This window comes from Callithrix jacchus, chromosome 11, assembly GCF_049354715.1.
Source record: "Callithrix jacchus isolate 240 chromosome 11, calJac240_pri, whole genome shotgun sequence".
Lineage (NCBI taxonomy): Eukaryota > Metazoa > Chordata > Mammalia > Primates > Cebidae > Callithrix > Callithrix jacchus.
The window spans coordinates 111,832,609-111,855,842 of record NC_133512.1 but is presented as its reverse complement, the minus strand read 5'-3'; the positions used below and the strand labels follow the sequence as shown (position 1 = coordinate 111,855,842).

Sequence of the window (23,234 nt, the reverse complement as noted above, 5' to 3'; positions counted from 1 at the left end):
ATTTTGATAGCATTTTCTTTCCTACTGCTAATGCCAGGGCTACTAAAGAAGGGCTCTGGAGACAGAATGCTGGCACTGAATCCTAGCTCAGCCATTACTATCTGAATGGCTTTGGCTAAGTCATGTGACCTTTCTACCTAAGTTTTCTCATCTGTAAAATGGAAACTGTAGTACTTTATTTATTCACCTATAAAGTGATTAACACTGTGTCCCACATATAAGCATTCAAAAGTCAGTTATTACTACTAAAAACAGTTAATGATAAATGGAAGATGGGGCACATTATTTTTTCTTTTCTTCCCTCCCACCAGACCCCTGCACACACAACACCAATGCAGGGGCACATTAAATACCATAATATTTCTGTAATCCCAGCACTTTGGGAGGCTGAGGCGGGTGGATCATGAGGTCAAGAGATCGAGACCATCCTGGTCAACATGGCGAAACCCGTCGCTACTAAAAATACAAAAAAAATTAGCTGGGCATGGTGGTGTGTGCCTGTAATCCCGGTTACGCAGGAGGCTGAGGCAGGACAATTGCCTGAACCCAGGAGGCGGAGGTTGCGGTGAGCCGAGATCACACCATTGTACTCCAGCCTGGGTAACAAGAGCAAAACTCCGTCTCAAAAAGAAAAAAAAAAAGCCATAATATTTTAAACTGGATAGGAAGAGATTCCAGGACTGGAAACACACCTAGTAGGGAAACTGGCACCTACCAGAATACAAGACTGGGGAACAACATAAACAATGCCAAACCAAAATTTTTTTTAAAAGGTGGAAACAAGGAAGAATGGAAGAAACAGCCACAAGCATGAAATTTTGCTTCGACTTAAATGTAAAGCTAACTTCCATCTCTTCATATATAAGTTAAAAAACAAAAAACTCTCAAATTTGTGAACATACACAGACTAAAGCTGATGGCAATTAACAAAGTGAGATTAGACCCTATATTCCTCAACTTTTACTAGTATATATACTGAGGTCTCCAAAAACCCTAAAAACCCTATTCTTTCCCTTTTATTCCTACTTTCAACTTTAACTTACTGCTTTTTAAGAAAATCTAATACTCTTCATAGTTTACCTTATCATCAATGAATTAGAGCTGGTGACCCAAAAAAAGATTCAGGCTTAATCCTCAATGGTTTGGTAGGATGTAAGCACCATTTCATTCCCACATTAAGAATCTGAATCTTTGAGTTAGTTGATCCTATTTGACATACTCCAACTTATCTGTGAGTGAAAGGCATACAAAGCAACTTTCTCAGTAATTTACCTGATTTTTATATGATTTTAGGACTTTCTCCAGGATCAAATATAAATTTAGTATGATTTCAGAAACTCAATGAATATTTGCCAACCATCAAATCTACTCTCTGGAATTAAAAAATTAGCATTTCTGTCTTTTAAAAGCCATCAAAAACAAACAAAAAATCCTACTTGTTAAATTAAAACATAAATTAAAATTTCTTGCATTTTAATTTAAGGACTCAAATGGTTAAAGATCTATTAAGGTAAGTTCAGTTCCTCAATTATGCAGTCTTCTACATTTAAGGTTTTTCTTAATGCTTCATCTCAAAACTTTATTCTCCACTTACTTTCCTGTACTTATAATTATCTCCTTCAAATCTTAATCCATTTGTCTGGATGATTTTAATCCCTTGAAGCAATATGGAACTATAAAGGCACAAGTGTAAAAAGATATAAAAGAGAACTATTTATTAACTAATTAAAAACCTTTCTATAACTTAAATTTTTCATTTGCACCTAGAAAAGCTGTTTTCTACCCCAGAATTCCTGGGGTAGTTCCTTTTGAAGTGTTTACAATTAAGTTCATTTGAGGCCGGGTGCGGTGGCTCACGTCCGTACTCCCAGCACTTTGGGAGGCTAAGGTAGGCAGATCACTTGAGGTCAGGAGTTCAAGACCAGCCTGGCCAACATGGTGAAACCACGTCTCTACCAAAAATTAAAAAAAAAAAAAAATTAGCAGGGTGTGGTGGCATGAGCCTGTAATCCCAGCTATTTGGGAGGCTGAGGCAGGATAATTGCTTGCACCCAGGAGGCAGAGGTTGCACGCCACTGCACTCCAGCCTGGGAGACGGAGCCAGACTCCATCTCAAAAACAAACAGAAAACAATTAAGTTCATTTGAAAGCTGCTGCTCTTCACTAACATCTAAAATGGCAATGTTCCACTGTCTGAATGGATCAAACATATGGAGTGCTCCTAGTTTCATTTCAAAGTATAGTTGATGCACTGCATTTTACCAGTCCATAACAAGCAAAGTACAAAAACTGAGATAAGCATTTGGAAACTCTCAGAGCAACTGACACTACCACAACATTCAGGTACATCACCAGTGGACTCTGCAGAATAAGGTATTTTTCAGTGTGGTAAAACATATGACACAAGCAAAATATTAGCCATGCATAATAGAGCTCTAGATCAGTCTTCAACAGAAAGGGGAAAAGAAAGAAAAGAAAAATCTGGATGTTCATCACATACAATGTAAGAAGCAATGACGTAATCTTTCTGAGACTTAGATTTTTCTGAGAACTGGCAGAATGTGACAAACACCCTAAGCTTTTTCCTTTGTTAGCATTCTATGATGTTGTATAAAATACAGATTAAACATGAGGCAAAGTAATGTAATATTTGAAAATGCATGAACACAAAAAAATTGATGAAGAGTGACAGGAAAGAAAAATCAAGTTGCAATACCAACTCTTATCAAATACATTACTGATGCACCATCATGTTGAGCATATAACGCTGGGTTATATTGTTGTCTTAGTCTTTTTGCTATGTTATTCCAAGTTTTGTTCCTATCGAAATATATTTTCATCAGGCTTCAAAGTCAATGTTGTTGGAACATAACTGCTACACAAAAGTTACAAACACAGGAGAACACAAGACAGAGTATGCTACTACAATTTATCTTCCAAATATATCTTATTTCAGTATCTTAAAAGAAGCTACAAATACTAGTTGTTTAATCTTAACATCTGAAAAATATATAATACACTAATTTAATCTAACCACAAATAGCAAATGCATTATCAAAAGGTGTATTAACCTCAACTTGTCCAAAAGTTTTATTAAAACATTGGAAAAGCATGTGTTCCACAACAGTGCCTCTTCCACTACAATTCCTTCTCTACACACACCACCATATATACACCTACTGTACAAACATAAGGTCAGAAAAATCGATAAACTAACACAGTGAAATAAGAATGAGAGGTAGACTAAAAAGATGCACAAGCTGGGTGCAGTGACTCACACCTGTAATTCCAACACTTAGGGAGGCTGAGGTGGGAGGATTGTGAGACCAGCCTAGGCAACGTAGTGAGACTCGCATCTCCACAAACAAACAAACAAAAAATTAGCCAGGCATGGTGGTGTGCACCTACAGTTGCAGCTACTTGGAGGCTCAGGAGGAATGCCTGAGCACAGGAGTTCAAGGATGCAATGAACTATGATGGCGCCACTGTGCTCCAGCTTTGGGTGACAAAGCAAGACCCTATTTCAAACAAATGGGGGAGATGAAGAAACCAAACATGAATAACTGCAGACAGTAAGACTCACAAAGCTAATAATACTACTACTAAAAATTAATATAAAGAAAAATACAGGCTGGGTGGTAGTGGCTCACACCTGTAATCCCAGTACTTTGGGAGACCGAGACGAGCGGATCACCTGAGGATGGGAGTTCGAGACTAGCCTAGCCAACACAGTGAAACCCTGTCTCTATGACAAATACAAAAATTAGCCAGGCGTGATGGCAGGCACCTGTAATCCCAGCTTCTTGGGAGGCTGAGGCAGGAGAATCCCTAGAATCTGGGAAGTGAAGGTTGCAGTGAGCCAAGATCATGCCATTGAACTCCAGCCTGGGGGACAAGAGTGAAACTCCATCTCAAAAGAAAGGAGAGAAGAGAGAGGAGAGAAGAGAAGAAAAGAGAAATAAAACTGATCAACTTTTTGACTAAAACACGTTTTATTTCTAGGAATATAGCATCAAATGAAAACTTACAGGTAGAAAATTTCTATTTAAAGGTACTATTGTAATGCAAAATAGGTTGCCTATGAAGAAGTATTTATATATAACACTATTTTTAATAGTGATAAACTGCCAAATAACTAGTTAACATGGTTTGCAGTTTCTAGTGTAACCACTCAGTGTCTTCCACATAATGTAGTTATGTTTCCACTTTTTTTTTTTTTTTTTTTTTTAAGACAGCCTTGCTCTGTCAGCAGGCTGGAGTGCTGTGGCGTGCTCTTGGTTCACTGCAACCTCCACCTCCTAGGTTCAGGCAGTTCTCCCACCTCAACCTCCTGAGTAGCCGGGACTACAGGTGGTGTGCCACCACGCCCAGCTAATTTTTGTACTTTTAGTAGAGACAGGGTTTCACCATGTTGTCCAGGATGGTCTCGATCTCCTGACCTCATGTTCTGCCCACCTCAGCCTCCCAAAGTGCTGGGATAACAGGCAAGAGACAACACATCCGGCCACGTTTCCACTTTTATTCCAAATGCTATTTATATGTATTCTCTTTTTTATTAAACTTGCTAAGACTTTAATTATTTTATTGGTCTTTTCAGAGAACCAGCTCTAATCTTTACTGAAAACCTTTTTTTCCCCCCACAAAATTCTTCTTACTCCCTTCCATTATAAGAATAATGCTTATTCTTTTTCTGATTTCTTAAGCTAAAAATTAAGTTATTTTTGTTGTTTTCTAATAAATTTATTCAAAGCTTTAGCTTTTCTCATGCCAGATGTTCAAAAGTCATGCTCCAATTATTGATTCAGAATAATTTATAATTTTCATTTTGATTTCTTTAAACCAAGAGTCATGGAGGACCATAACTTACATATTACAGGTAAATGAACTTTTAAAAATCCTTTTGCTGTTAACATCTTATTTGATTATACCAATTTTTTAGGGTTCTGGTTTCCAGTAATAGAAACCCTCTTAATAAAAACCATGAAAAACACAACATAAAACTTTTCTTTTCTTTTTACTAACATCTTAAAAATCTACACTAGAAAAATCCCAAGCCAATGTTTCGTTGAAAGTAAAAATGCAGAGGCTAAACAGAAAATCTGATAAAAAATAAATGGGATGGGGAGAGAAAGAAATGCGGGGGAAGAACATTCAAAGCCCATAAGTCCCATGATAAGCTGAGATACAGCCCATCTCCAAATGATGGGCTCAGGACAAGAACAAATTACAAACCAAAGTGTAGTCCCAGGATAAGAACTACAGAAAGGTTAGAATAAGGTAAGAAAAAAGGAAAAGAAGATAGGGAAAAATATCCTGGATATATTGTTGAAGTCAACCCTAGGAAAGAGTTGCAGCACTGAGATACATAGCTTGGCTAAATCAAAGGACCTTTGATTGGCAGGCCTAATGCCAATGTTTACAGGACTCAGCAGAAGCCCAATTGAAGCCTCTTTAGAGAGGAGCAAATCCACATTAGTCCTTAAGGAACTTTACAAATAATTTTCTCAATGACAACCATAAGGAACCAGTCACATTAACCAAACACATAAAGAAATACAACAATATGAACAACAATAAAAAGAAACATACCCCACAATCTTCAGCCACTGGAATTACTGGACAAAGAATTTTTTTAAAAAAATAATGCTTCTGTTTAAAAAACATATAAGCTTGAAAATACCTGCAGGGTATAATAATCTATTTTAAAATAACAGCAAGAGTAGGAAAAAAAAAAGAGCAAAAATTATTTTCAGGAATGGAAAACACAAAACCAATAGTTAAAAACTCAAAGGACATAATTAGTGGCACATTGGATCCAAAAGAAACTATTCACATATGAGGATAGATCAGAAGAAATCATTTACTAAGGTATTAAGGAGAAAGAACATATAGAAAAGAAATTAAGAGACATAGAAGATAGTGAAAAAATCTGAGAAATATTTAATCAGAGTCACAGAAGAGAAGAAAGAGAAAAAAGGTAATATCTGAAGAAATAATTGCTTAATTGAAATCTTAAACTAAGAAAATTCACCAGCCCACAGATTTGAAGTCTCTCAAAGAGGATACATTTTTTAAATACACAAGAGAGTTTTACTTTTTGGAATTGGCTAATTTTTCCATTGTGGCCTAACAGTTTTTTGACCATTCCTCTTGTATTTAAAGTTGTGCACAAATTTATCTGTACAAAGTTATACACGCAGACGCACATCTTGCTAATTCTGTTATTCAAATTCTCCATTTTCTTTTGATTGTCTACTTCATCTATTTCTAAAATACAGAAGTTAAAGTCTCTCCGTGATAAATACGGATGTTAGTTTCTCCTGGTATTTATAATGGCTCAATATACTTCAAAGCTGTACTGTTAAGTAAATAAGGATTCATGACTCTGTGGACTTTTTGCCCTTTTAAAATGCATTTGATCTTGAATTTTATTATGACTAATATCAGTATTCTTATATCTTCTTTCCTATAATTTCCATTTGCCCAATGTATCATTTTTCCTTCCTTTCATTTATACTGTTCTTGTATATGCTTCTAGTCAATCGGTTCTATAAGTTTTATTAGGAAAAAGAGCAGTTCCCATTTTCCCTCCTCCTCTGCAACCAGTTGCCTCTCCCTAGAAATAATCATGTTGACTCTTTTAGATGATTCTTTGTCATTTACTACCCTAACTCTAAATAATGTTCATATTGCTACTTCTTGATGTCTCAGTTTTAGATATTATCACATTAAGCAACTTAAAGATTTAGCTCTGACAGTCTCCCTCATCAAACATCCTGAGTCCACTTTCTAACTTCTACCACAACTTTGGTTAGGGCAATATTCAGAATTACATTATTATAAAATGATAATGTTATTTACACACTTCCACTTCCAGCCACGAAAGTAACAAACTGGGCCTATCACCATAAACAACTAGAACACTAGACAAAATACAGGAAATAACTATTTTCAGACACTGAACAAACAGCCAATGAACAGCAAGACTGTGATCTCTGAGAAAAAGAAATAAGATGACTACCATGACTACCCTAGCTTTCTACTCTTCCAGCGCTTACGGGATCCTGGTACTGAGTCCAAAAGGCATAATGAACAGAGGGGATGGACAGTGATCAAAATTAGAAGAGGCTGAGACAACTGAAATGTATGGGGCAAAATACCACAAACAGGGAGTTAGCCCAAAAAGAATTCCAGAATAGAAGAATACTGTGATAGCTAGTTTTCATAGGTGTCTTTCCAATGAAGATACCCAGTAGAGTCCATGCCAATAATGAATTTAGGAAAGAAATAAAAGAGAATACCAGTGGCATGCAAACTCTTTCAGAAGGCAGAAGATGAGGAAACATTTCTCAACTCATTTTATGAGCACAGTATGCTTTGATAACAAAACTGAAAACAATATAAAACTACAAAGAAATATCCTTCATGATACAGACACAAAAATCTTCTGAAAATATTAGCAAACTGAATATAAAAAGGATAATACATCATAATCAAGTGGTGTTTATCTTTGAAAGGAAAAGCTGATTCAAAAATTAACATAGGCCAGATGTAGTGGTTCATGCCTATAATCTCAACACTTTGGGAAGGTAAGGCAGGAGGAACACATGAGGGCAGCAGTTCAAAACCAGCCTGGCCAACAGTAAGCCTGTCTCTGCAAAATAATTTTTTAAAAAAATTATCCAGGTGTGGTGGCACACACCTGTAGTCCCAGCTACTTAGGAGACTGAGGCAGGAGATTTGCTTGAGCCCAGAGGTTGAAGCTGCAGTGAGCTACAATCAAGCCAACTGGACTCCACCCTGGGCAACAGACCAAGACCCTATCACTTTTATAAAAACAAAACAAAAAAATCATAAATTATTGTTTCAACATAATAAAGGGAGAAAAAAAGCATGACCACCTCAATAGTATCAAAAAGGTATTTGGCAAAATTTAACATCATTCATGATAAAATCTCTCAGCAAATTAGGAATAAAGGAAAACTCCCTTGATCTGATAAAGACCAAACCAAAAAATGCACAGACAGCAACATACTTAATGGTGTAATATTTAACATCTTCCTGCTAAGAATGGGAACAAAGACATCTTTCTTACCACTTCTTTTCAACATTACACACTAGAGGGGTTACCCAGTACAATTAAGGTAAGAAAAAAATTTTACAACACAGAGCCAGGTGTCTACAATCCCAGCACTTTGTGGGGGCTGAGGTGGGCAGATGCTTGAGGCCAGGAGTTCAAGACCGGCCTAGGCAACATAGCAAGACCTCTAAAAAAAATTGTTTTAAATAGTGAGGCAGGGTGGTATATGTCTACAGTCCCACCTGCTGGGGAGGCTGAGACAGAAGTACCAGTTGAGCCCAGGAGCTCTAGACTGCAGAGAGTCATATTTGTACCACTGTACTTCACAGCCTGGGTGACAGAGCAAGACCTTGTTGCTAAAAAAAAATTTTTAAAGCAGAGATTGGAAAGGAAAGAGTAAAACTGTCTTTACGAACAGAAGACATAATTACCCATGTGGAAAATCCTAAGGAATCCATTTAATTTAGAAGGTTTCTTGATATAGATGGTCAACATTCAAAAATGGTACAACAGCAATAAACAACTAGAAAATGAAATTTTGGAAACAATATGTTCTATAGCTCAAAAAACAAAATATGGATGAATATAACAAAACATGGTGTACTATTCTGTATACTGGAAACTACAAAACATTGCTAAAGAAATTTTTTAGACTTAGAAAAATGTCAAGATATACATTTTTAAGATGTCATTTTTCCTCAAAATGATCTATCTATATGGTTAATGCAATCTCCATCAAACCTCAGTAGGCTTTTTGTAGAAACTGACAAACTGATTAAAAAATTTATGTGCAAATGCTAAGTACTTAGAATACCCAAAATAAATCCTAAATAGAATAACAAAGTTGAAAACCTTGTCATGCCAGGTTTCAAAACTTACAGTAATAAAGACAGAATGGTATGGGCATATGGATAGATATAATCATCAATGGACAGAATACAGATGCTGGTAATAGACTTATACATTTATGGGCAATTGACTTTCAAGAAAGATTTAAAAAATAAGAGTGGAAGGACAGTGTTTTCTGCAAATGATGCTGCAAAACCAGAGTATCAATATAGGAAAAACATAAAATAAATCTGGACCCCTAGCTCACGTGTGAGCCACTGTAGCATATGATTGCTTTTTCATTTCTGTACAACTCTTTGTTTCCCCTAGAGTTAATCTGTTTTGTCTGATTATATTTTTATGTGTTTCTTACTAATTCAACCATTAAATCTCTTCCAACTGGCAAAATGGCCTCACAAGACATTTCTCTTTTGGAACACCAAGTATTCTTTTAATTTTATCTTTTTCTACAAATCCCTCTTGGAGTTTTCTGATGTGTTGCATTTTGTACTGGTTGCCCTCTTTACCTTGGGCACAGCTGTCATTCTTCCCCATCATTTCAGGAATCCAGGTGCTTCTCTCCTGTGTTGGATCTCCTGTTTCCTTTATCCCATGATTCTGTTCTTTATTCCTTCATGTTGGTGGGGCACATCCTCCAAGATTCCTGAGAGAGAATGCATGGAAGGTAAAAAAATTTTGAGGCCTCTCGGGTCTGAAATGTCTTTTAGTGTACCTTCACACTTAACAGTTGAGCAGATACGGAATCCTAAGACGAAAATTAATTTCCTTCAGAAGTGTCTTCTAGCTTGAAGTCTTGCTATTGAAAAGTCTGAAACGATTCGGATTCCTTGTCTTTTACATGTGATCTACTTTTTTCCTGGAAGCTTGTAGAACTTCTTTGTCTTCAGTATTCTGGTATTTCAAAATAAAAAAGTTTGTGCTGGACACTTGATAGGCCCTTTTAATCTGAAAATATGTTCTTTGGTTCTGGGAAATATTCTTCAATCATATTCTTGGATGATTACTTTGTATCTGTGATCTCTTCCTAGAATACTGATCTCTTCCTAGAGTGCTTAATTATTTGGTATTTGACCTCCTTGATTGATCCTCAAATAAACTTAATCTCTTCTCTCAAATATTTCATCTCTGTTGCTTTTTGTATTACTTTCTAAGAAATCTTCTCAACTCCATCTTCCAATGCTTTCCTTCAGTTATTTTTGCTATGACATTTTAATTTTCAATAACAATGGTTACTGTTCATTGAATACTCTTCTTTATATCATCCTGTTCTTTTTTTTTGAGGTAGTGTCTTGCTCTGTCACCCAGGCTGGAGTGCAGTGGCACAAGCGTGGCTCACTGTAGCTTCAACCTCCTGGGTTCAAGCGATCCTCCCACCTTAGCCTCCCGAGTAGCTAGGACTATGGGCATGTGCCACCACACTCAGCTAATTTTTCTTATTGTTATTAGAGATGAGGCCTCGCTATATTACCCACGCTGGTCTCAAACGCCTAATTTCAAGCACTCCTCCCACCTCGGCCTCTCAAAATGTTGGGATTACAGGCATGAGCCACCAGGTCCAAACCACCATCCTGTTCTTGTTTCATAAATACATTATCTTCTATTATTTCTGAAATAAAAATAATCATACTTCTGTTGAAGTTCTCATTTCCTTGTCTAGTATCTGATTTCCATGAGAAATATACTGCTACATCAGTGCACCACCTATGTTCCCATATCTGCTGTTTCCACCAGGTAGCTTTCTCAGAAATGCTGCACTAAAAGGACACATAAACGCAGTCTAAGAAACAACCAAGTAGCCTGTGACTGTGTTTAGCAGCTAGACCAAACAGAAATACTAAACTCTCTTGGTTTTTAAAACCTGGCTGTCTTTGCTTTTCAAAGATATTAAAGCTAAGAGAAACCTTCTGCAAACAGGCAGGTTTCATTTTGTAGACCAAAAACCGGAGCTTGATTCAACTAGCTCCCTACTTGCATCTCCCAAGTTTCTTCAGATCATCTCACTATGTCACCTCATAGCATGACCTCTGTAGACCCTTTCCCTGCAAGGTTGGGTTACATGTAAATGGTAGTTTCACGGCCCTTTTTAGCCCTCTAGCAACATTTGTGGTTTTCCTCTGTGTTAACACAACCACTGTAGATGGACCTCCAGAGACCAAAGACTTGCTCGACTCCAACCAAGATGGGCAACTTCATAAATATTAATCCTGCACTGTGCTGAGCATATTCTCTGGCAAAACTAAGCCAGGTCTCAGACTCCAAGACTCTCTGTTGCCTGTACTACAAAGTCTGGTGGCCAGGAGATGAAGGAGAGGTTCTAAGAGATGTGATTAAGTCAACAAGAAACCAAAAAATTATTCCTGGCCTAATAACAATAACCACCTTAGCTAAAGATTTAACTTGGAGACCCAACAAGGAGGTTGTCTTAGACCTCTGTAATCTGCATTTCTTTTTTCTGTAACTGTTGGGAAATTTTGGTGCCTATCATTAGACAATCTCTCATCTTTTTAATTCATGATCTTAGCCAGTCTCATGATTTTATAAACAACATAAGATATGCTAATTGACTCCCAAATCTGTATGTCCATACCAGAACCTCACCTGAAATCCAGACATGAACCATTCATTCGCCTGTCTACTCAGTATCTCCACTTAGATTTCTAATATGAATCTCACACTTAACATATCTAAAACTGAGTTTCTGATCTTCTCAAATGTCTATTCCTGGTACAGTCTTCCCCATTTCAGTTAATGGCCATTCTTTACTTCCAGGTGCTCAGTCAAAACCTTGCAGTCATCCTCAACTCTTCTATTTGTTTGTATCGTGGTTCATGAATAATAAAGTTCATTCATCTTTGCATGTGTAAAAATGTTTTATTACGCCTTTACATATGAATAAAATTGAGAGCTCTCCTTTCAAAGTTATGTTCCCTCAAAATTTGGGAAAATAAATTTCTCAATTAGTTTCTTTTCTATGATTTTAAAGTGAAAATACTGTATTAATGTTAGTCTTGTTCCTTTGTAGTCTAAATATTTATAACTCACAAGCTTTTAGAGTTTTCTTTGTACTAGATGATCTAAAATTTCACAATTATATAAACAGATATTGATCTTTTTCAGTCATCTTGCTGCTTCACACTCACAGGGCCCTTCTACTCTAAGAGGAATTTTCTTCTATTAGTTCTTGGATTATTTCTTGCTATTCATTTTTAGTTCACTCCTTCTGAGACTGCTCTCGGCAGAGATTAGAACCTGTGGATCTATGCTGCTTTTCTTTCATGCCTTCTATTTTTTCTCTTGTTGCATTATATTCTGCAATAAAAACTCACTTAGCACAAGCTTCCAATTTACCAGTTTGATCTTAAAATGTGCACATTTTGCTTTTCAGGCCATCTTTAAGATTTTTCAAGATTTCTCTGGTTCTTTTTACTAGAAAATACAATCTTTCTACATGAATATGCCATTCTCTCTTTCCTTTCTGAAAGGTATCAATGATAGTTTTAAATGTCTTCTGTTTTGTTCCTGTGTTAGGGTCTTCTATTTACTGATTCTTGTGCCTCTCTTTCATGATGTTGGTTTTCCTGAAATCTGTGTTGACTCTTTGCTTTTGTACAACTTTACATCTGACAATCCTGGGAATCTGCCTATAAATACTATTTCCGTTTACTGTAAGATGCTCCTTTGTGACTGTAGCAAGGACTATTGCTGGACAACATATACTCACAGGTAATCTGCTAGGCAAAGAAGCTCCTAGTTCCTCCAGAATGGAGGTTCCATTTACCTTAAGGCTCTGATTCAAACTTATAATCACTGTTTTAATTAGAGGGCATCTGTCTCTGCTTCATGAGCTAGACCCACAAAGCTGCTCTGACACCATACTCAACTAACTACACTGATATTTTTCCTAGGATCCTGAAGCACTGCCATTCCTTTTTTCTTTTATTAAGCAGTCTTCTCTTGAGCTGATCTAATGCTTCCTCCTTGAAATTGATTCCAATGTCTTTCTTGTCTTTCAGAGATTCCTCACACTTTCTGGTATTCTCAGGACACCCTTTTATTCATAACAAGCTTTGCTAAAGTTATACTTTTTTTGCCTTTAAAATCTTCTATTTTTTTTTCTTGTTTTACTTTCTAAGGACTTGAAGTAATTTTAGGTAATCTCTTAAGACTGAAATTATTTTCTTTGTAATTTCCCCAAATAACTGATTTTTCTCTAATGACAATTTAATAATTGGCCCTTTTAAGATGATTTTATAACATCCCAAAGAGAAAAAAAAAGAAAAAGATAAACATCATGAAGCCAATCAAATTCACAATCCTTAGAGTCTTGGGCAATCCTGAAAGTCATTACTTCTCATGAAATAGTTCAATATGATTGTCTTCTTATAGAATGACTGGGAACCAATTTCTAAAAATAATTAAATGTTTAAAATCCATAAATAAAAGTTTATATAGATTTTCTCCAAAGCTAACGTTAAGGTTTTCATTTACCTTTCCATTCACATTTCTCAAACTATATTAACTATGTGAAATATTATATATATACATATTACATATAAATATACATTATATGTTATACATACAATATATATGTAATTATATAAATGTATAAACTATATTAACATTGAAATAGACCTAAGTTTTTATTCATATAATACATATACATACCCACTGGATTAATAAATAAAAAGTAATGATAATGCATTGCCTTCTGAGATATAAATTCTCAGGTAAGAAAATTGAGAAGTAGATTTTTTTAAATTTTAGATATCTAAAGCACATTTCAGCTTTCTCAAAATTTGAAAGTAATGATCACAAGAGTCTTTGAAATGAGTAACCAGAAAATAAAGTTTAAATCATACAAACATTAAAGAGAAGGCAAATTCCATAATACAGTGGCAGATATTTGCATTAATCCCTAAAGTCACAAAGTCCTTCAAAAAACAAACGTGGCAGTCCTACCTATCCTAGTAGTATTCACTATACTGTATTTGTGTTGCTGGTGCTTATCAAAACAATAAAACACACAGGATATTAAAAATCATAGATTTTTCGGAACAGATGATAGACTCAAAAGACATATTTGAATTCCAAACCTCCTACCTATTACTCACAAGTTGATGACTCTGGACAAGTTTCTAAGCTGCTATTTCCTTGGGTGTAAAATGGGAATAGCAATATCAGCCTAGAATTGATGTAAAGTCTCAACAAATGAGCAACTATTATCTTCTAAACCAGGATTTCTGTCATTTTTAACCCTTTTTAGTAAACATTTTTTCTCCTATTCTCTACTAGAAAATTGAAGTGAATTTCTTCCCACATGTAATATGAAATATTTTTCTAATTGCACACAACCCTATCCAAATCTATTACCTCTCTGTTCCTAATTTTCTTAAGCAATGAGCATCCCTGACCATGTCTTTCTTTTCAGATAAAAACAACAACAACAAACTAAAGGCCAATCAGACAGGTTATGTGACTTTACAAAGATCATACAGCTGGAAAACAAGAAAGCCAAGACATGGCCCCGAGTCCCAGTGCAGTGTTCTTTCTACCTTATTATGTCTTAAAATAACATACATAATAATATAATCTCACCTGAGGTTTGTACAGTCTTTTAAATTCACTTACTCATATACATGGCAGCAAAAAAACTATCCAATTAAAACAAATTACTGTGAGGTTATTTTGAAGTATTTACCTTTCTACATGCAGGACAAAGCCCATTTTCATCAGTGCGAATTCGATGCCAACAAAATCGGCAAATCTGGTAGCCACAGGTGCAAGGGAAAAAGTTGATATCATCTATCTCCAAGGGCTCCATGCAAAGAGGGCATTCCACAGGGTCTTCCTTCGCATCAGGACTGCGAGACATCTTCACGTTTATTAAACAGCAGCAAAAGTTTATAATAATTTAAGGGAGAATGAAGTTCAGCACTGAAAGCTAAAATGTAGAACTTTGACGACCTGCATGAGAAGAAACAAAATACATTGTTCACTACTGGAAAAACGGCATAGTCAACAATTAAGAGTCACACTGTCAAAAAAGTTAGAAAATACTGACTGAGCAACTATTGTTATCAACTTGAAATGGCTTTCAGTACAAATTTCTGAATATTTTTCAATATCAAAACAAAAGGCCTGGCATCATTAATATTTTGGATTCAACACAAATATAAAAGAACTTCCTTTTTTTCTCAATAAAACATTTAGTACTAGCCTACAGCACTAATCATAACACATTTTAGGGGAATAAATAAAGTAAAACAGCACTCTAAACTGTCTCATCTTTCACCTAAAACTTAGTTAATAGTGCCACATAACTAGAAGACTATTACACTATTCTTAAGTTTGTCACAATTTATAAAATCAAATGAAAAACACAGACTTCAATCATCTATAGTTACATGTTAACGTCAAACTCTTGACACGGAAAACATAGGCTAAAACTTAGAAAAACTAAGATGCCACAGAACCACAGATCCTAACTATACAACTAATTATGTAATAATATGCCAGTGAAAACTTCTGAGAAATATGTATTAAACAAAAGTATTCCTATGCTAATATTATAAAAAGCCTGTAAGAAACAGGAAGAAACAAGGAAACAAATAGACCTTCATATCACAAACACTTTTGGAAAAGTTAAATAATACAACTTATTAGATTATGGGGAGTTTTAAATTTTAGGTAACAGTTTCGGCTAAAGCCACTGTCAGATTAAAAGGTTAAGATGAAATCACTATTTTAAGTTAAAATCCAATAGCCTACAAACTAACGTATAATTCTGTAGTAATCCCCACCAAAATCATGGTGGTAATTTTTTTTTACATAATTGGACAAACTGATTTACATACAAGAATAAATACATGAGAATCATTTTGAAGTTTCTGGGGGAAAAAGTGGGAATTTGCCCTATCACATACTAAATTATACTACAAAATTACCGTAATTTAAATAATTTCCTATTAATATAAGAATAGACAAAAGAGCAAAGAAACTAAAGAATCTAGATATAGCTGGGTACACTGGCTCATGACTGTAATCTCAGCATTTTGAGAGGCCAAGGCAGGAGGATCATTTGAGGCCAGGAGTTTAAGACCAGCGAAACATAGAAAAGACTCCATCTCTGTAACAAATTTTAAAATCAGCTGGGTATGGTGGCACACACCTAGAGGCCCAGCTACTTGGAAGGCTGGGACAGGAGGATCACTTGAGCCCAAGAGTTCAAGGGTGCGGTGAGCTATGATTGTGCCACCGCACTACAGCGTGGGTGACAAAGTGAGACCCTGTCTCAAAATTAGAAGAATCTAGAAACAGACTCATGAATTTATGAGATTTTAATAGTTGATAAAACTTATGAATCAAGATGGAAAGGCTGGACTTTTTTTTATGAACAGTGATGGGACATTGGGCTATCTGTTTGAAGAAAAAACAGTATATATCTAATACTGTAATTTTTTTAAAATCCCAAATGATCTAGTGATCAATAAACTATTGAAGTGTTAAAGAAAAACACAGATTTTTTTTTTTAAATCTTGGGATACAAAAGGCCTTCCTAAGCAAATAAAAAATCAGAAGCCATAGAAGGATACAATCAACTTAGTAACATGGAAAGAAGAAAACATAAAACTAAGGATAAGCATCAGAGTACAAGATATGTTTGCTTTATATAATGAAGAGCTAATGTCCAGAATGTATAAAGAAATCCTACAAAGCAGTAAGAAGAAGACAAGTTAAAAAAAAAAGAACAGAAAACGATAAGTAGTTCACAGAAGAATTACAAGTGATTAAAATATATGAAAAAATGATCAGTCTCTTTAGCTAACAACCAGGTAACATATATGTACATATATTTTTTTAACCCCCTCAGCCTGCCAAAGAAGTTAAGTTTTTCCCCGAAGTAGAGAGTATCACTGATCTAGTCCCCCTTTCAAAAGAGGAAATGGGAGCATATTATTTTGCCTGAAGTAACACACTTATTAATACAGACTGGATTCCTTCCAGAAAGTCTTAGCCTTAGAATCTGTGCTCTTAACCACTCCCTTATGTCACCTCCGAACTAAGAATCTATTCTACAAAAACAGTGACACAAGTGCACCAAGTGTTTGGCTGTGTTCTACAGCATTGTAAGAGTAGAAAACTACAAACAGCATACTGCCCTTTAACAGAATATATAATACAGCATAAGGTATGTTGATCAGAATATCTATTCTATACTTATACTTTTTAAAGAACATCAAGTTAGAGACTGACATAATATACAATTACTTTCACATAAATATATAAACCCTGTATGTGTGTATATACATTTGTTTCACTAAGAAAATAAACATATGGAAGATTAGACACCAAAATGTTATTTTATCACGAAAGACAAAATGGAGTATATCACAAAAGACATGAAAAGTTTAGATATCAAAATGTTGTTATATCACAAAAGACAATTTAGATAATACTGATTTTTTAAAGAAAAAAGCCATTTGTTTGCAATTCAAATGGCCCTTTAAAAAGAGGAAAATTGTTTTCATTTCCTTTAGAAAAATTAAATTACTTCTCACTTTTGCCAATAATTAGAAGAAAAATACAACAAAATAAGTGCCTTTTAATAAATCTATAATTATTTTTAAAAAAGAAAAGAAAAGAAAAAGAAATGCCCAATTTTGTCACTATCAGTTTTCAGCATATATAAAGTTAGGGGCTTAAAGCTGACTTCTAATGGGTCCAATTTTAAACATCCCAATACTGTATCTGCTGAAAATACAGACTCAAACATAGGTTCCAATATCAGAAAAATAAACTGAAAAAAATCAAAGGGTGCTATCTACACCTGTAATATTTTTTATTTTAAGATATCACTTCTTTAACTACAGGTTATTAGAGTTTTAGTGAAGTAATTTGCGGAATGTTGGGAAGGAAACAATACATTGGGGCTTATGAATAGAAAAATGTTCTAGAAAGTAAATTACTATAAATAAAAGATGATATACTGAGGTTTTGCTTTTTGATTGTTTCTACCTGCTTTTTAATTTTAAAAAAGTTTACAAAAGTATGTATCTTTCAGTTAAGGGGGAGGTTTAGAGGAACAGAAGGGGACAAAGGAGCAAGAAATCCTTTAGATAGCTAATACAAAAAAGTAAGTACATTTGTGCACTTCTAGCACCATGGAGAGAAGCCACAGAAGCTGCCTGCCAAAAGTAATCTCATAAATGGTAAAAGGTAGTCTGACTTGGTAGAACACTGCAACACAAGGTCAAAGAGTTGACTGACTCATCTCTTTCACAAAGTAACTATATGATCTTGGATAAGACATTCAAACACTCTAGGATTTAATGTACTCATCTCAATAATGAAGAGACAAACTTTTAGGGAATTTTAAGTACAGAGCAATTTCCTAAATGTATTATAATACCCTTCCAAACAAAGCTTTTAAAATAAGCTTTGAAATTGACTCTCCAAAATACCCTTGCCCAAATTTTCATTTAGAGAATAATAATTTTGCTTCATAAGCCAGACAAATAATATTAAAATTAGAACTGAATAGGCTAGGCGTGGTGGCTCATGCCTGTAATTCCAGCACTTTGGGAGGCCAAGATGGGTAGATCATCTGAGGTCAGGAGTTTGAGACCAGCCTACCCAACATGGTGAAACCCTGTGTCTACTAAAAATACAAAAAAATGAGCTGAGCATGGCAGCGTGTGCCTGTAATCCCATCTATCAGGAAGGCTGAAAAAGGAGAACTGCTTAAACACAGGAGGCAGAAGTTGCAGTGAGCTGAGACTGTGCCACTGCACTCCAGCCTGGGAAACGAGCGAAAACCCTATCTCAAAAATAAATTAAAAAAATAAAATAAAACAATGAGTTGAAACAAGATTTATAATGTTATAAGACATAGAAATAAAATATATTTTTAAATGAAAAAGGCAAGTAAGACAATGATTTCCTGAATAGGGTGTGGGAATCCTGAGAATTAATTTTGCATGGAAAAAAAATATTCCTTTTTAGCCAGACACAGTGGTTTACACCTGTAATCCCAGCACTCTGGGAGACCAAAGCAGCAGGACTGCTTGAGCCCAGGAGTTCAAGACCATCTTGGGCAACACAGGGAGACCTTGTCTCTGCGAAAAATTTAAAAAATTAGCCAGGTATGGTGTTGTGTGCCTATGGTCCCAACTACTTGGGAGGCTGAGGCAGGAGGCTTGCTTGACCAAAGGAGGTTGGGGCTGTAGTAAGCCATGTTCATGCCACTGTACTCCAGCCTGGGTGATAGAGTAAGACTCTGTCTCAACAATGCTGCCAGGCACACTGGCTCGTACCTGTAACCCCAGCACTTTGAGGCCAAAAGTCCAAGACCAGCCTGGGTAACATGGCAAAACTCTATCTCTACCAAAAAAAAAAAAAAAAGGTTAGCATGGTTGGTGGCACAGGACTGTAGTCCCAACTACTTGGGAGGCTGAGGTGGGAAGATTGCTTGAGTCTAGGAGGCAGTGGTTAAAGTAAGCTCAGATCATGCCACTGCACTCCAGCCTGGGCAACAAAGTGAGACCCTGTCTTGAAAAATAAAAAGCCTTTCTATATACATAATCCAATCCTCACAGTGACTTGGTAAGAACACACTATACCCTTTATAAAATATGAAACTGAAGCTAGAATGTTAAAGATACAATTCAAAAATAAGGCCCAACTTCAAAACTCATGCCCTTTCCAACATGGTAAGACAGATGTCATGATAACTGATGTTGGAGCTACATAAAGTTGGGAATGAACTGCAAATGCTCAAAGAATAAAATGACATTACTTTTTAAAAATTTAAACTCTACAGCAAATTTTTACCCTATTACTTGAGTTCTTGTTCTCTACATTACCTGTAACTAGTAACTCTGACATATAATAATGTTCCTCCATCACCAAAAATCTCACATACCATGTAGTAAGTACACAAAATAAAAACCATACACTCAAAATCATGTCTGAAAATGTCTTATCACTTATAAAATGTTGCTGTATACATGATTTTGTGTTTAGGGTCCTGTTCAAAACATATGTATAAAAATTCACTATAGGCTGGATGCAATGGCTCACACCCACAGTCCCAGCACTTTGGGAGGCTGAGGCAGGCAGATTGTTTGAGCCCAAGAGTTCGAGACCAGCCTGGGCAACACGATGAAACCCCACCTCTACAAAAATTAGCCAGGAGTGGTAGCACACACCTGTAGTCTTGGCTACTCAGGAGGCTGAGGTGGAAGGATCACCTGAGTCAGAAGGGAGAGACTGCAGTGAACTGTGATGTGGCACCACTGTACTCCAGCCTGGGCAACAGAGTGAAATCCTGTCTCAAAATAATAATAATAATAATAATACACGAGAATGTAAGGTAGTACAGCCACTACAGAAAATAGAATTAGCATATGACCCAGCAATTTCACTCCTAGGCATATACTCAAAGAACTGAAAGGACCTGAACAGATACTTGTACACCGGTGTTCCTAACAGTATTATTGACAATAGTCAAAAAATGGAAAATAATCCAAGTGTCCATCAATGGAGGAATACACAAAATGAGGTATATCCATACCACAGAATATTAGAATACATTCAGCCATAAAAGGAATCAAATTCTGATACATGGTACAACATAAATGAACCCTGAAAACACTATGCTAAGTGAAATAAGCCAGTAACAAGAAGACACATATTTTGTTTTCACTTTTGGCTTCTTTTTTTTGAGAGAGGATCTCACTCTGTCACCCAGGCTAGAATACAGTGAGTGGTGGGATCATAGCTCACTGCAGCCTCAAAATCCTGGGCTAAGCAAATCCTCCCACCACAGCCACCTGAGTAGCTGGGACCACAGGCGTGTGCCACCACACCCAGCTAGTTTTTAAAATAGCTATACAGATGGGGTCTCCCTGTGTTGCAAAGGCTGATCTTGAACTCCAGGTTCAAGTGATCCTCCCGGAGTTTGGGAGCCTCAGGCTCCCAAAGTGCTGGGATTATAAGCATGAGCCACCATGACCAGCCTGATTTCACTTTTATGAGGTATCTAGAATAGATAAATTCAAAGATACAGAAAGCAGAATAAAGGTTACTAGGGGCCTCAGCGGGAGAGGGAGAGAATGGGGAGTTATTGCTTAATGGTACAGAGTTTCTGTTTGGGATGCTGAAAAAAATTCTGGAAACAGACAGTTGTGATAGTTACACAACATTGTGAATGTACTTATGCCACTGAACTATACATTTAAAAATGGTTAAAATGGTAAATTTTTATGTTACATATATTTTGCTACAATAAAAAAGTCAGAAAAGGAAACATACACTGTATACACTTAAATATAGTACATAATATATAGTACTTTTGTAAAGTTTTAGAATTATGATTGCTCTATTTAATTAATCCTTTAATATTTTGCCAATCTAATAGATGAATTTTTAATAACTTAAATGTGTAGATAGTGCAACTCCACTGAATACAGTTAAACAGAAATAATACTCCTAAGTATATACTAGGCAACCAAAGTTATATATACACTATAATTATACATAATTGAAAGCTATTTATAGACATAAAATCTACACACACACACACACACAAACTTCAGTATCTTGTATAGCATCTTACAAGTTTCCATAATTTCTGGCGGTGGTTCTAGCTAGAAATCAAAAAGTAAAAAAGATGAAAAAAGAAAAAAAGTTCCCATAAAAACCATACATGTAATTCAATACATACATAAAATTATAAACTATCAATTCTTAAAACCTGGAATGTAAGTACAATACCACACACTTTATATTTTACTTAATGTGTTATAATTATAAAATTCTTGTTCACTTTATAGTCTGTTCCCACTATAATGGAAGCTTCAGGAGGGCAGAAATGATCTAGCACATCACATTTATGACAGTATACCACGCAGCTACAACATGGCTTCCAGTAAATACTAAGCATTCACACATTTGATTAATACGTAAAAGAATGAATTATTTGTTATATGTCAGTTGTAACTGACAACCTTCAAAAATAAGAAATAGCACTTTAAGTTGTCGACTGTTTCTGAATTAGACAATTAGACACATTTTACAAAGAATGTTATAAACATAAACTATATAAAGACAAAAAACAGAAGGAACACTAGCTATGGACAGTTTGCTAAGTGAAAAAGCAAGGTAAGTTTCTCTTTAAATATCAGCACTAATATTTAATTTCCCCTTTTAAATTAGGTGCCAAAGTACCAATACGTATCTACCAGAATATTCATATATTATAGAACTCAGGACTGTATTACCTTTAGGAAATCAGAAAAGCTTACTTATGTTTTAGAAGTCTACCTACCTAACAACTTAAAAGTCTCCCTCATAAAAGGTTAAACTGCTGTTATACAGAAAAATCAACTATGTAGGACTGCTTTCTACCTCTCTATCACTTTGCTATTTATGTAGTAAAATATTTGTATTTTACTTTTCTAAAATCAAAAACAACATATAAATCATCTCATATAATTTAACATGTCCCTAGAGATACTTGGGAATCTCTACCCAAAGGAACTGACTTCATTTGCAAGACTGTGACGTTCAAACCTAAAGGCAGTATCAACCCAAGGCTGAGTGAAAGGCATTTTGGAAGAGATTCAAAATACAGGCTAAACTGCAGGCCAACTAATTTGCAGGTGAGAACCAGGGAATAAGACAGGTGGGATGTGCCCCCCTGGGTCTGAACAAATTGTAGATTAAATGACCTCGAGAGTTGTTTGGATCTGGCTAAGAAGCAATTTATGTCCTAGGGTATTGTTAAAGACAACAGAACGGTCAGCCAGAAATCAGTGGAGCTAAAAAGCGGGGTGTGATCAGAAAAAGAAACAGAAGAAAGCTCTGCCAAACACTGTCAGCCCACGGTGCCATGAGGCATACACAAGTCTGTGCCCCTAAGGAGCAACACAAGAGGCCTAAATACTGCAAAAAGAGAAACAGAAGTCACTAAAATAGGGAAACAGAAGTCACTAAACAAAAAAAGCAAATAACTGTAACAAGCCCTGAAAACGAGCAAGAGGTTGAAAGATCGGCAAGTACCCAGAGTTGTTGCAATGTTACACAAGATGTTCAGTTTCTAACATAAAATCACAAGCCATGCAAAGAAATAGCAAAGTATAACCCATATACCAGAGAAAAATAAAGGCAAAAGACACTACCTGCAAGAGCAACCAAATTATAGATTTAACAGACTTCAAGAAGCCATTATAAATATGTCCAAAGAACTAAAGGATACCGTAATTACAAAAGGAGGGCATAATGACAGTATCACAACAAATAGACA

At 35.7% G+C, this 23,234-nt stretch overlaps 1 protein-coding gene across 28 annotated transcripts in view; it reads right to left on the bottom strand.

Moving 5' to 3' along the window:
• CNOT4 (CCR4-NOT transcription complex subunit 4) overlaps positions 1-23,234 on the bottom strand; it is a 147,083-nt gene that overhangs the window by 63,184 nt on the left and 60,665 nt on the right. For 26 of the 28 annotated variants that reach the window (XM_035254677.3, XM_035254680.3, XM_035254679.3 and 23 more), the window contains one exon: positions 14,628-14,893. In XM_035254677.3, coding sequence (XP_035110568.1) covers positions 14,628-14,801 — 174 coding nt within the window. In that variant the 5' untranslated portion in view covers positions 14,802-14,893. Of the gene's footprint in view, positions 1-9,435; positions 9,573-14,627; positions 14,894-23,234 lie in introns of those variants that run through there. The other 2 variants (XM_017975618.4, XM_078343702.1) reach the window with 1 other exon arrangement.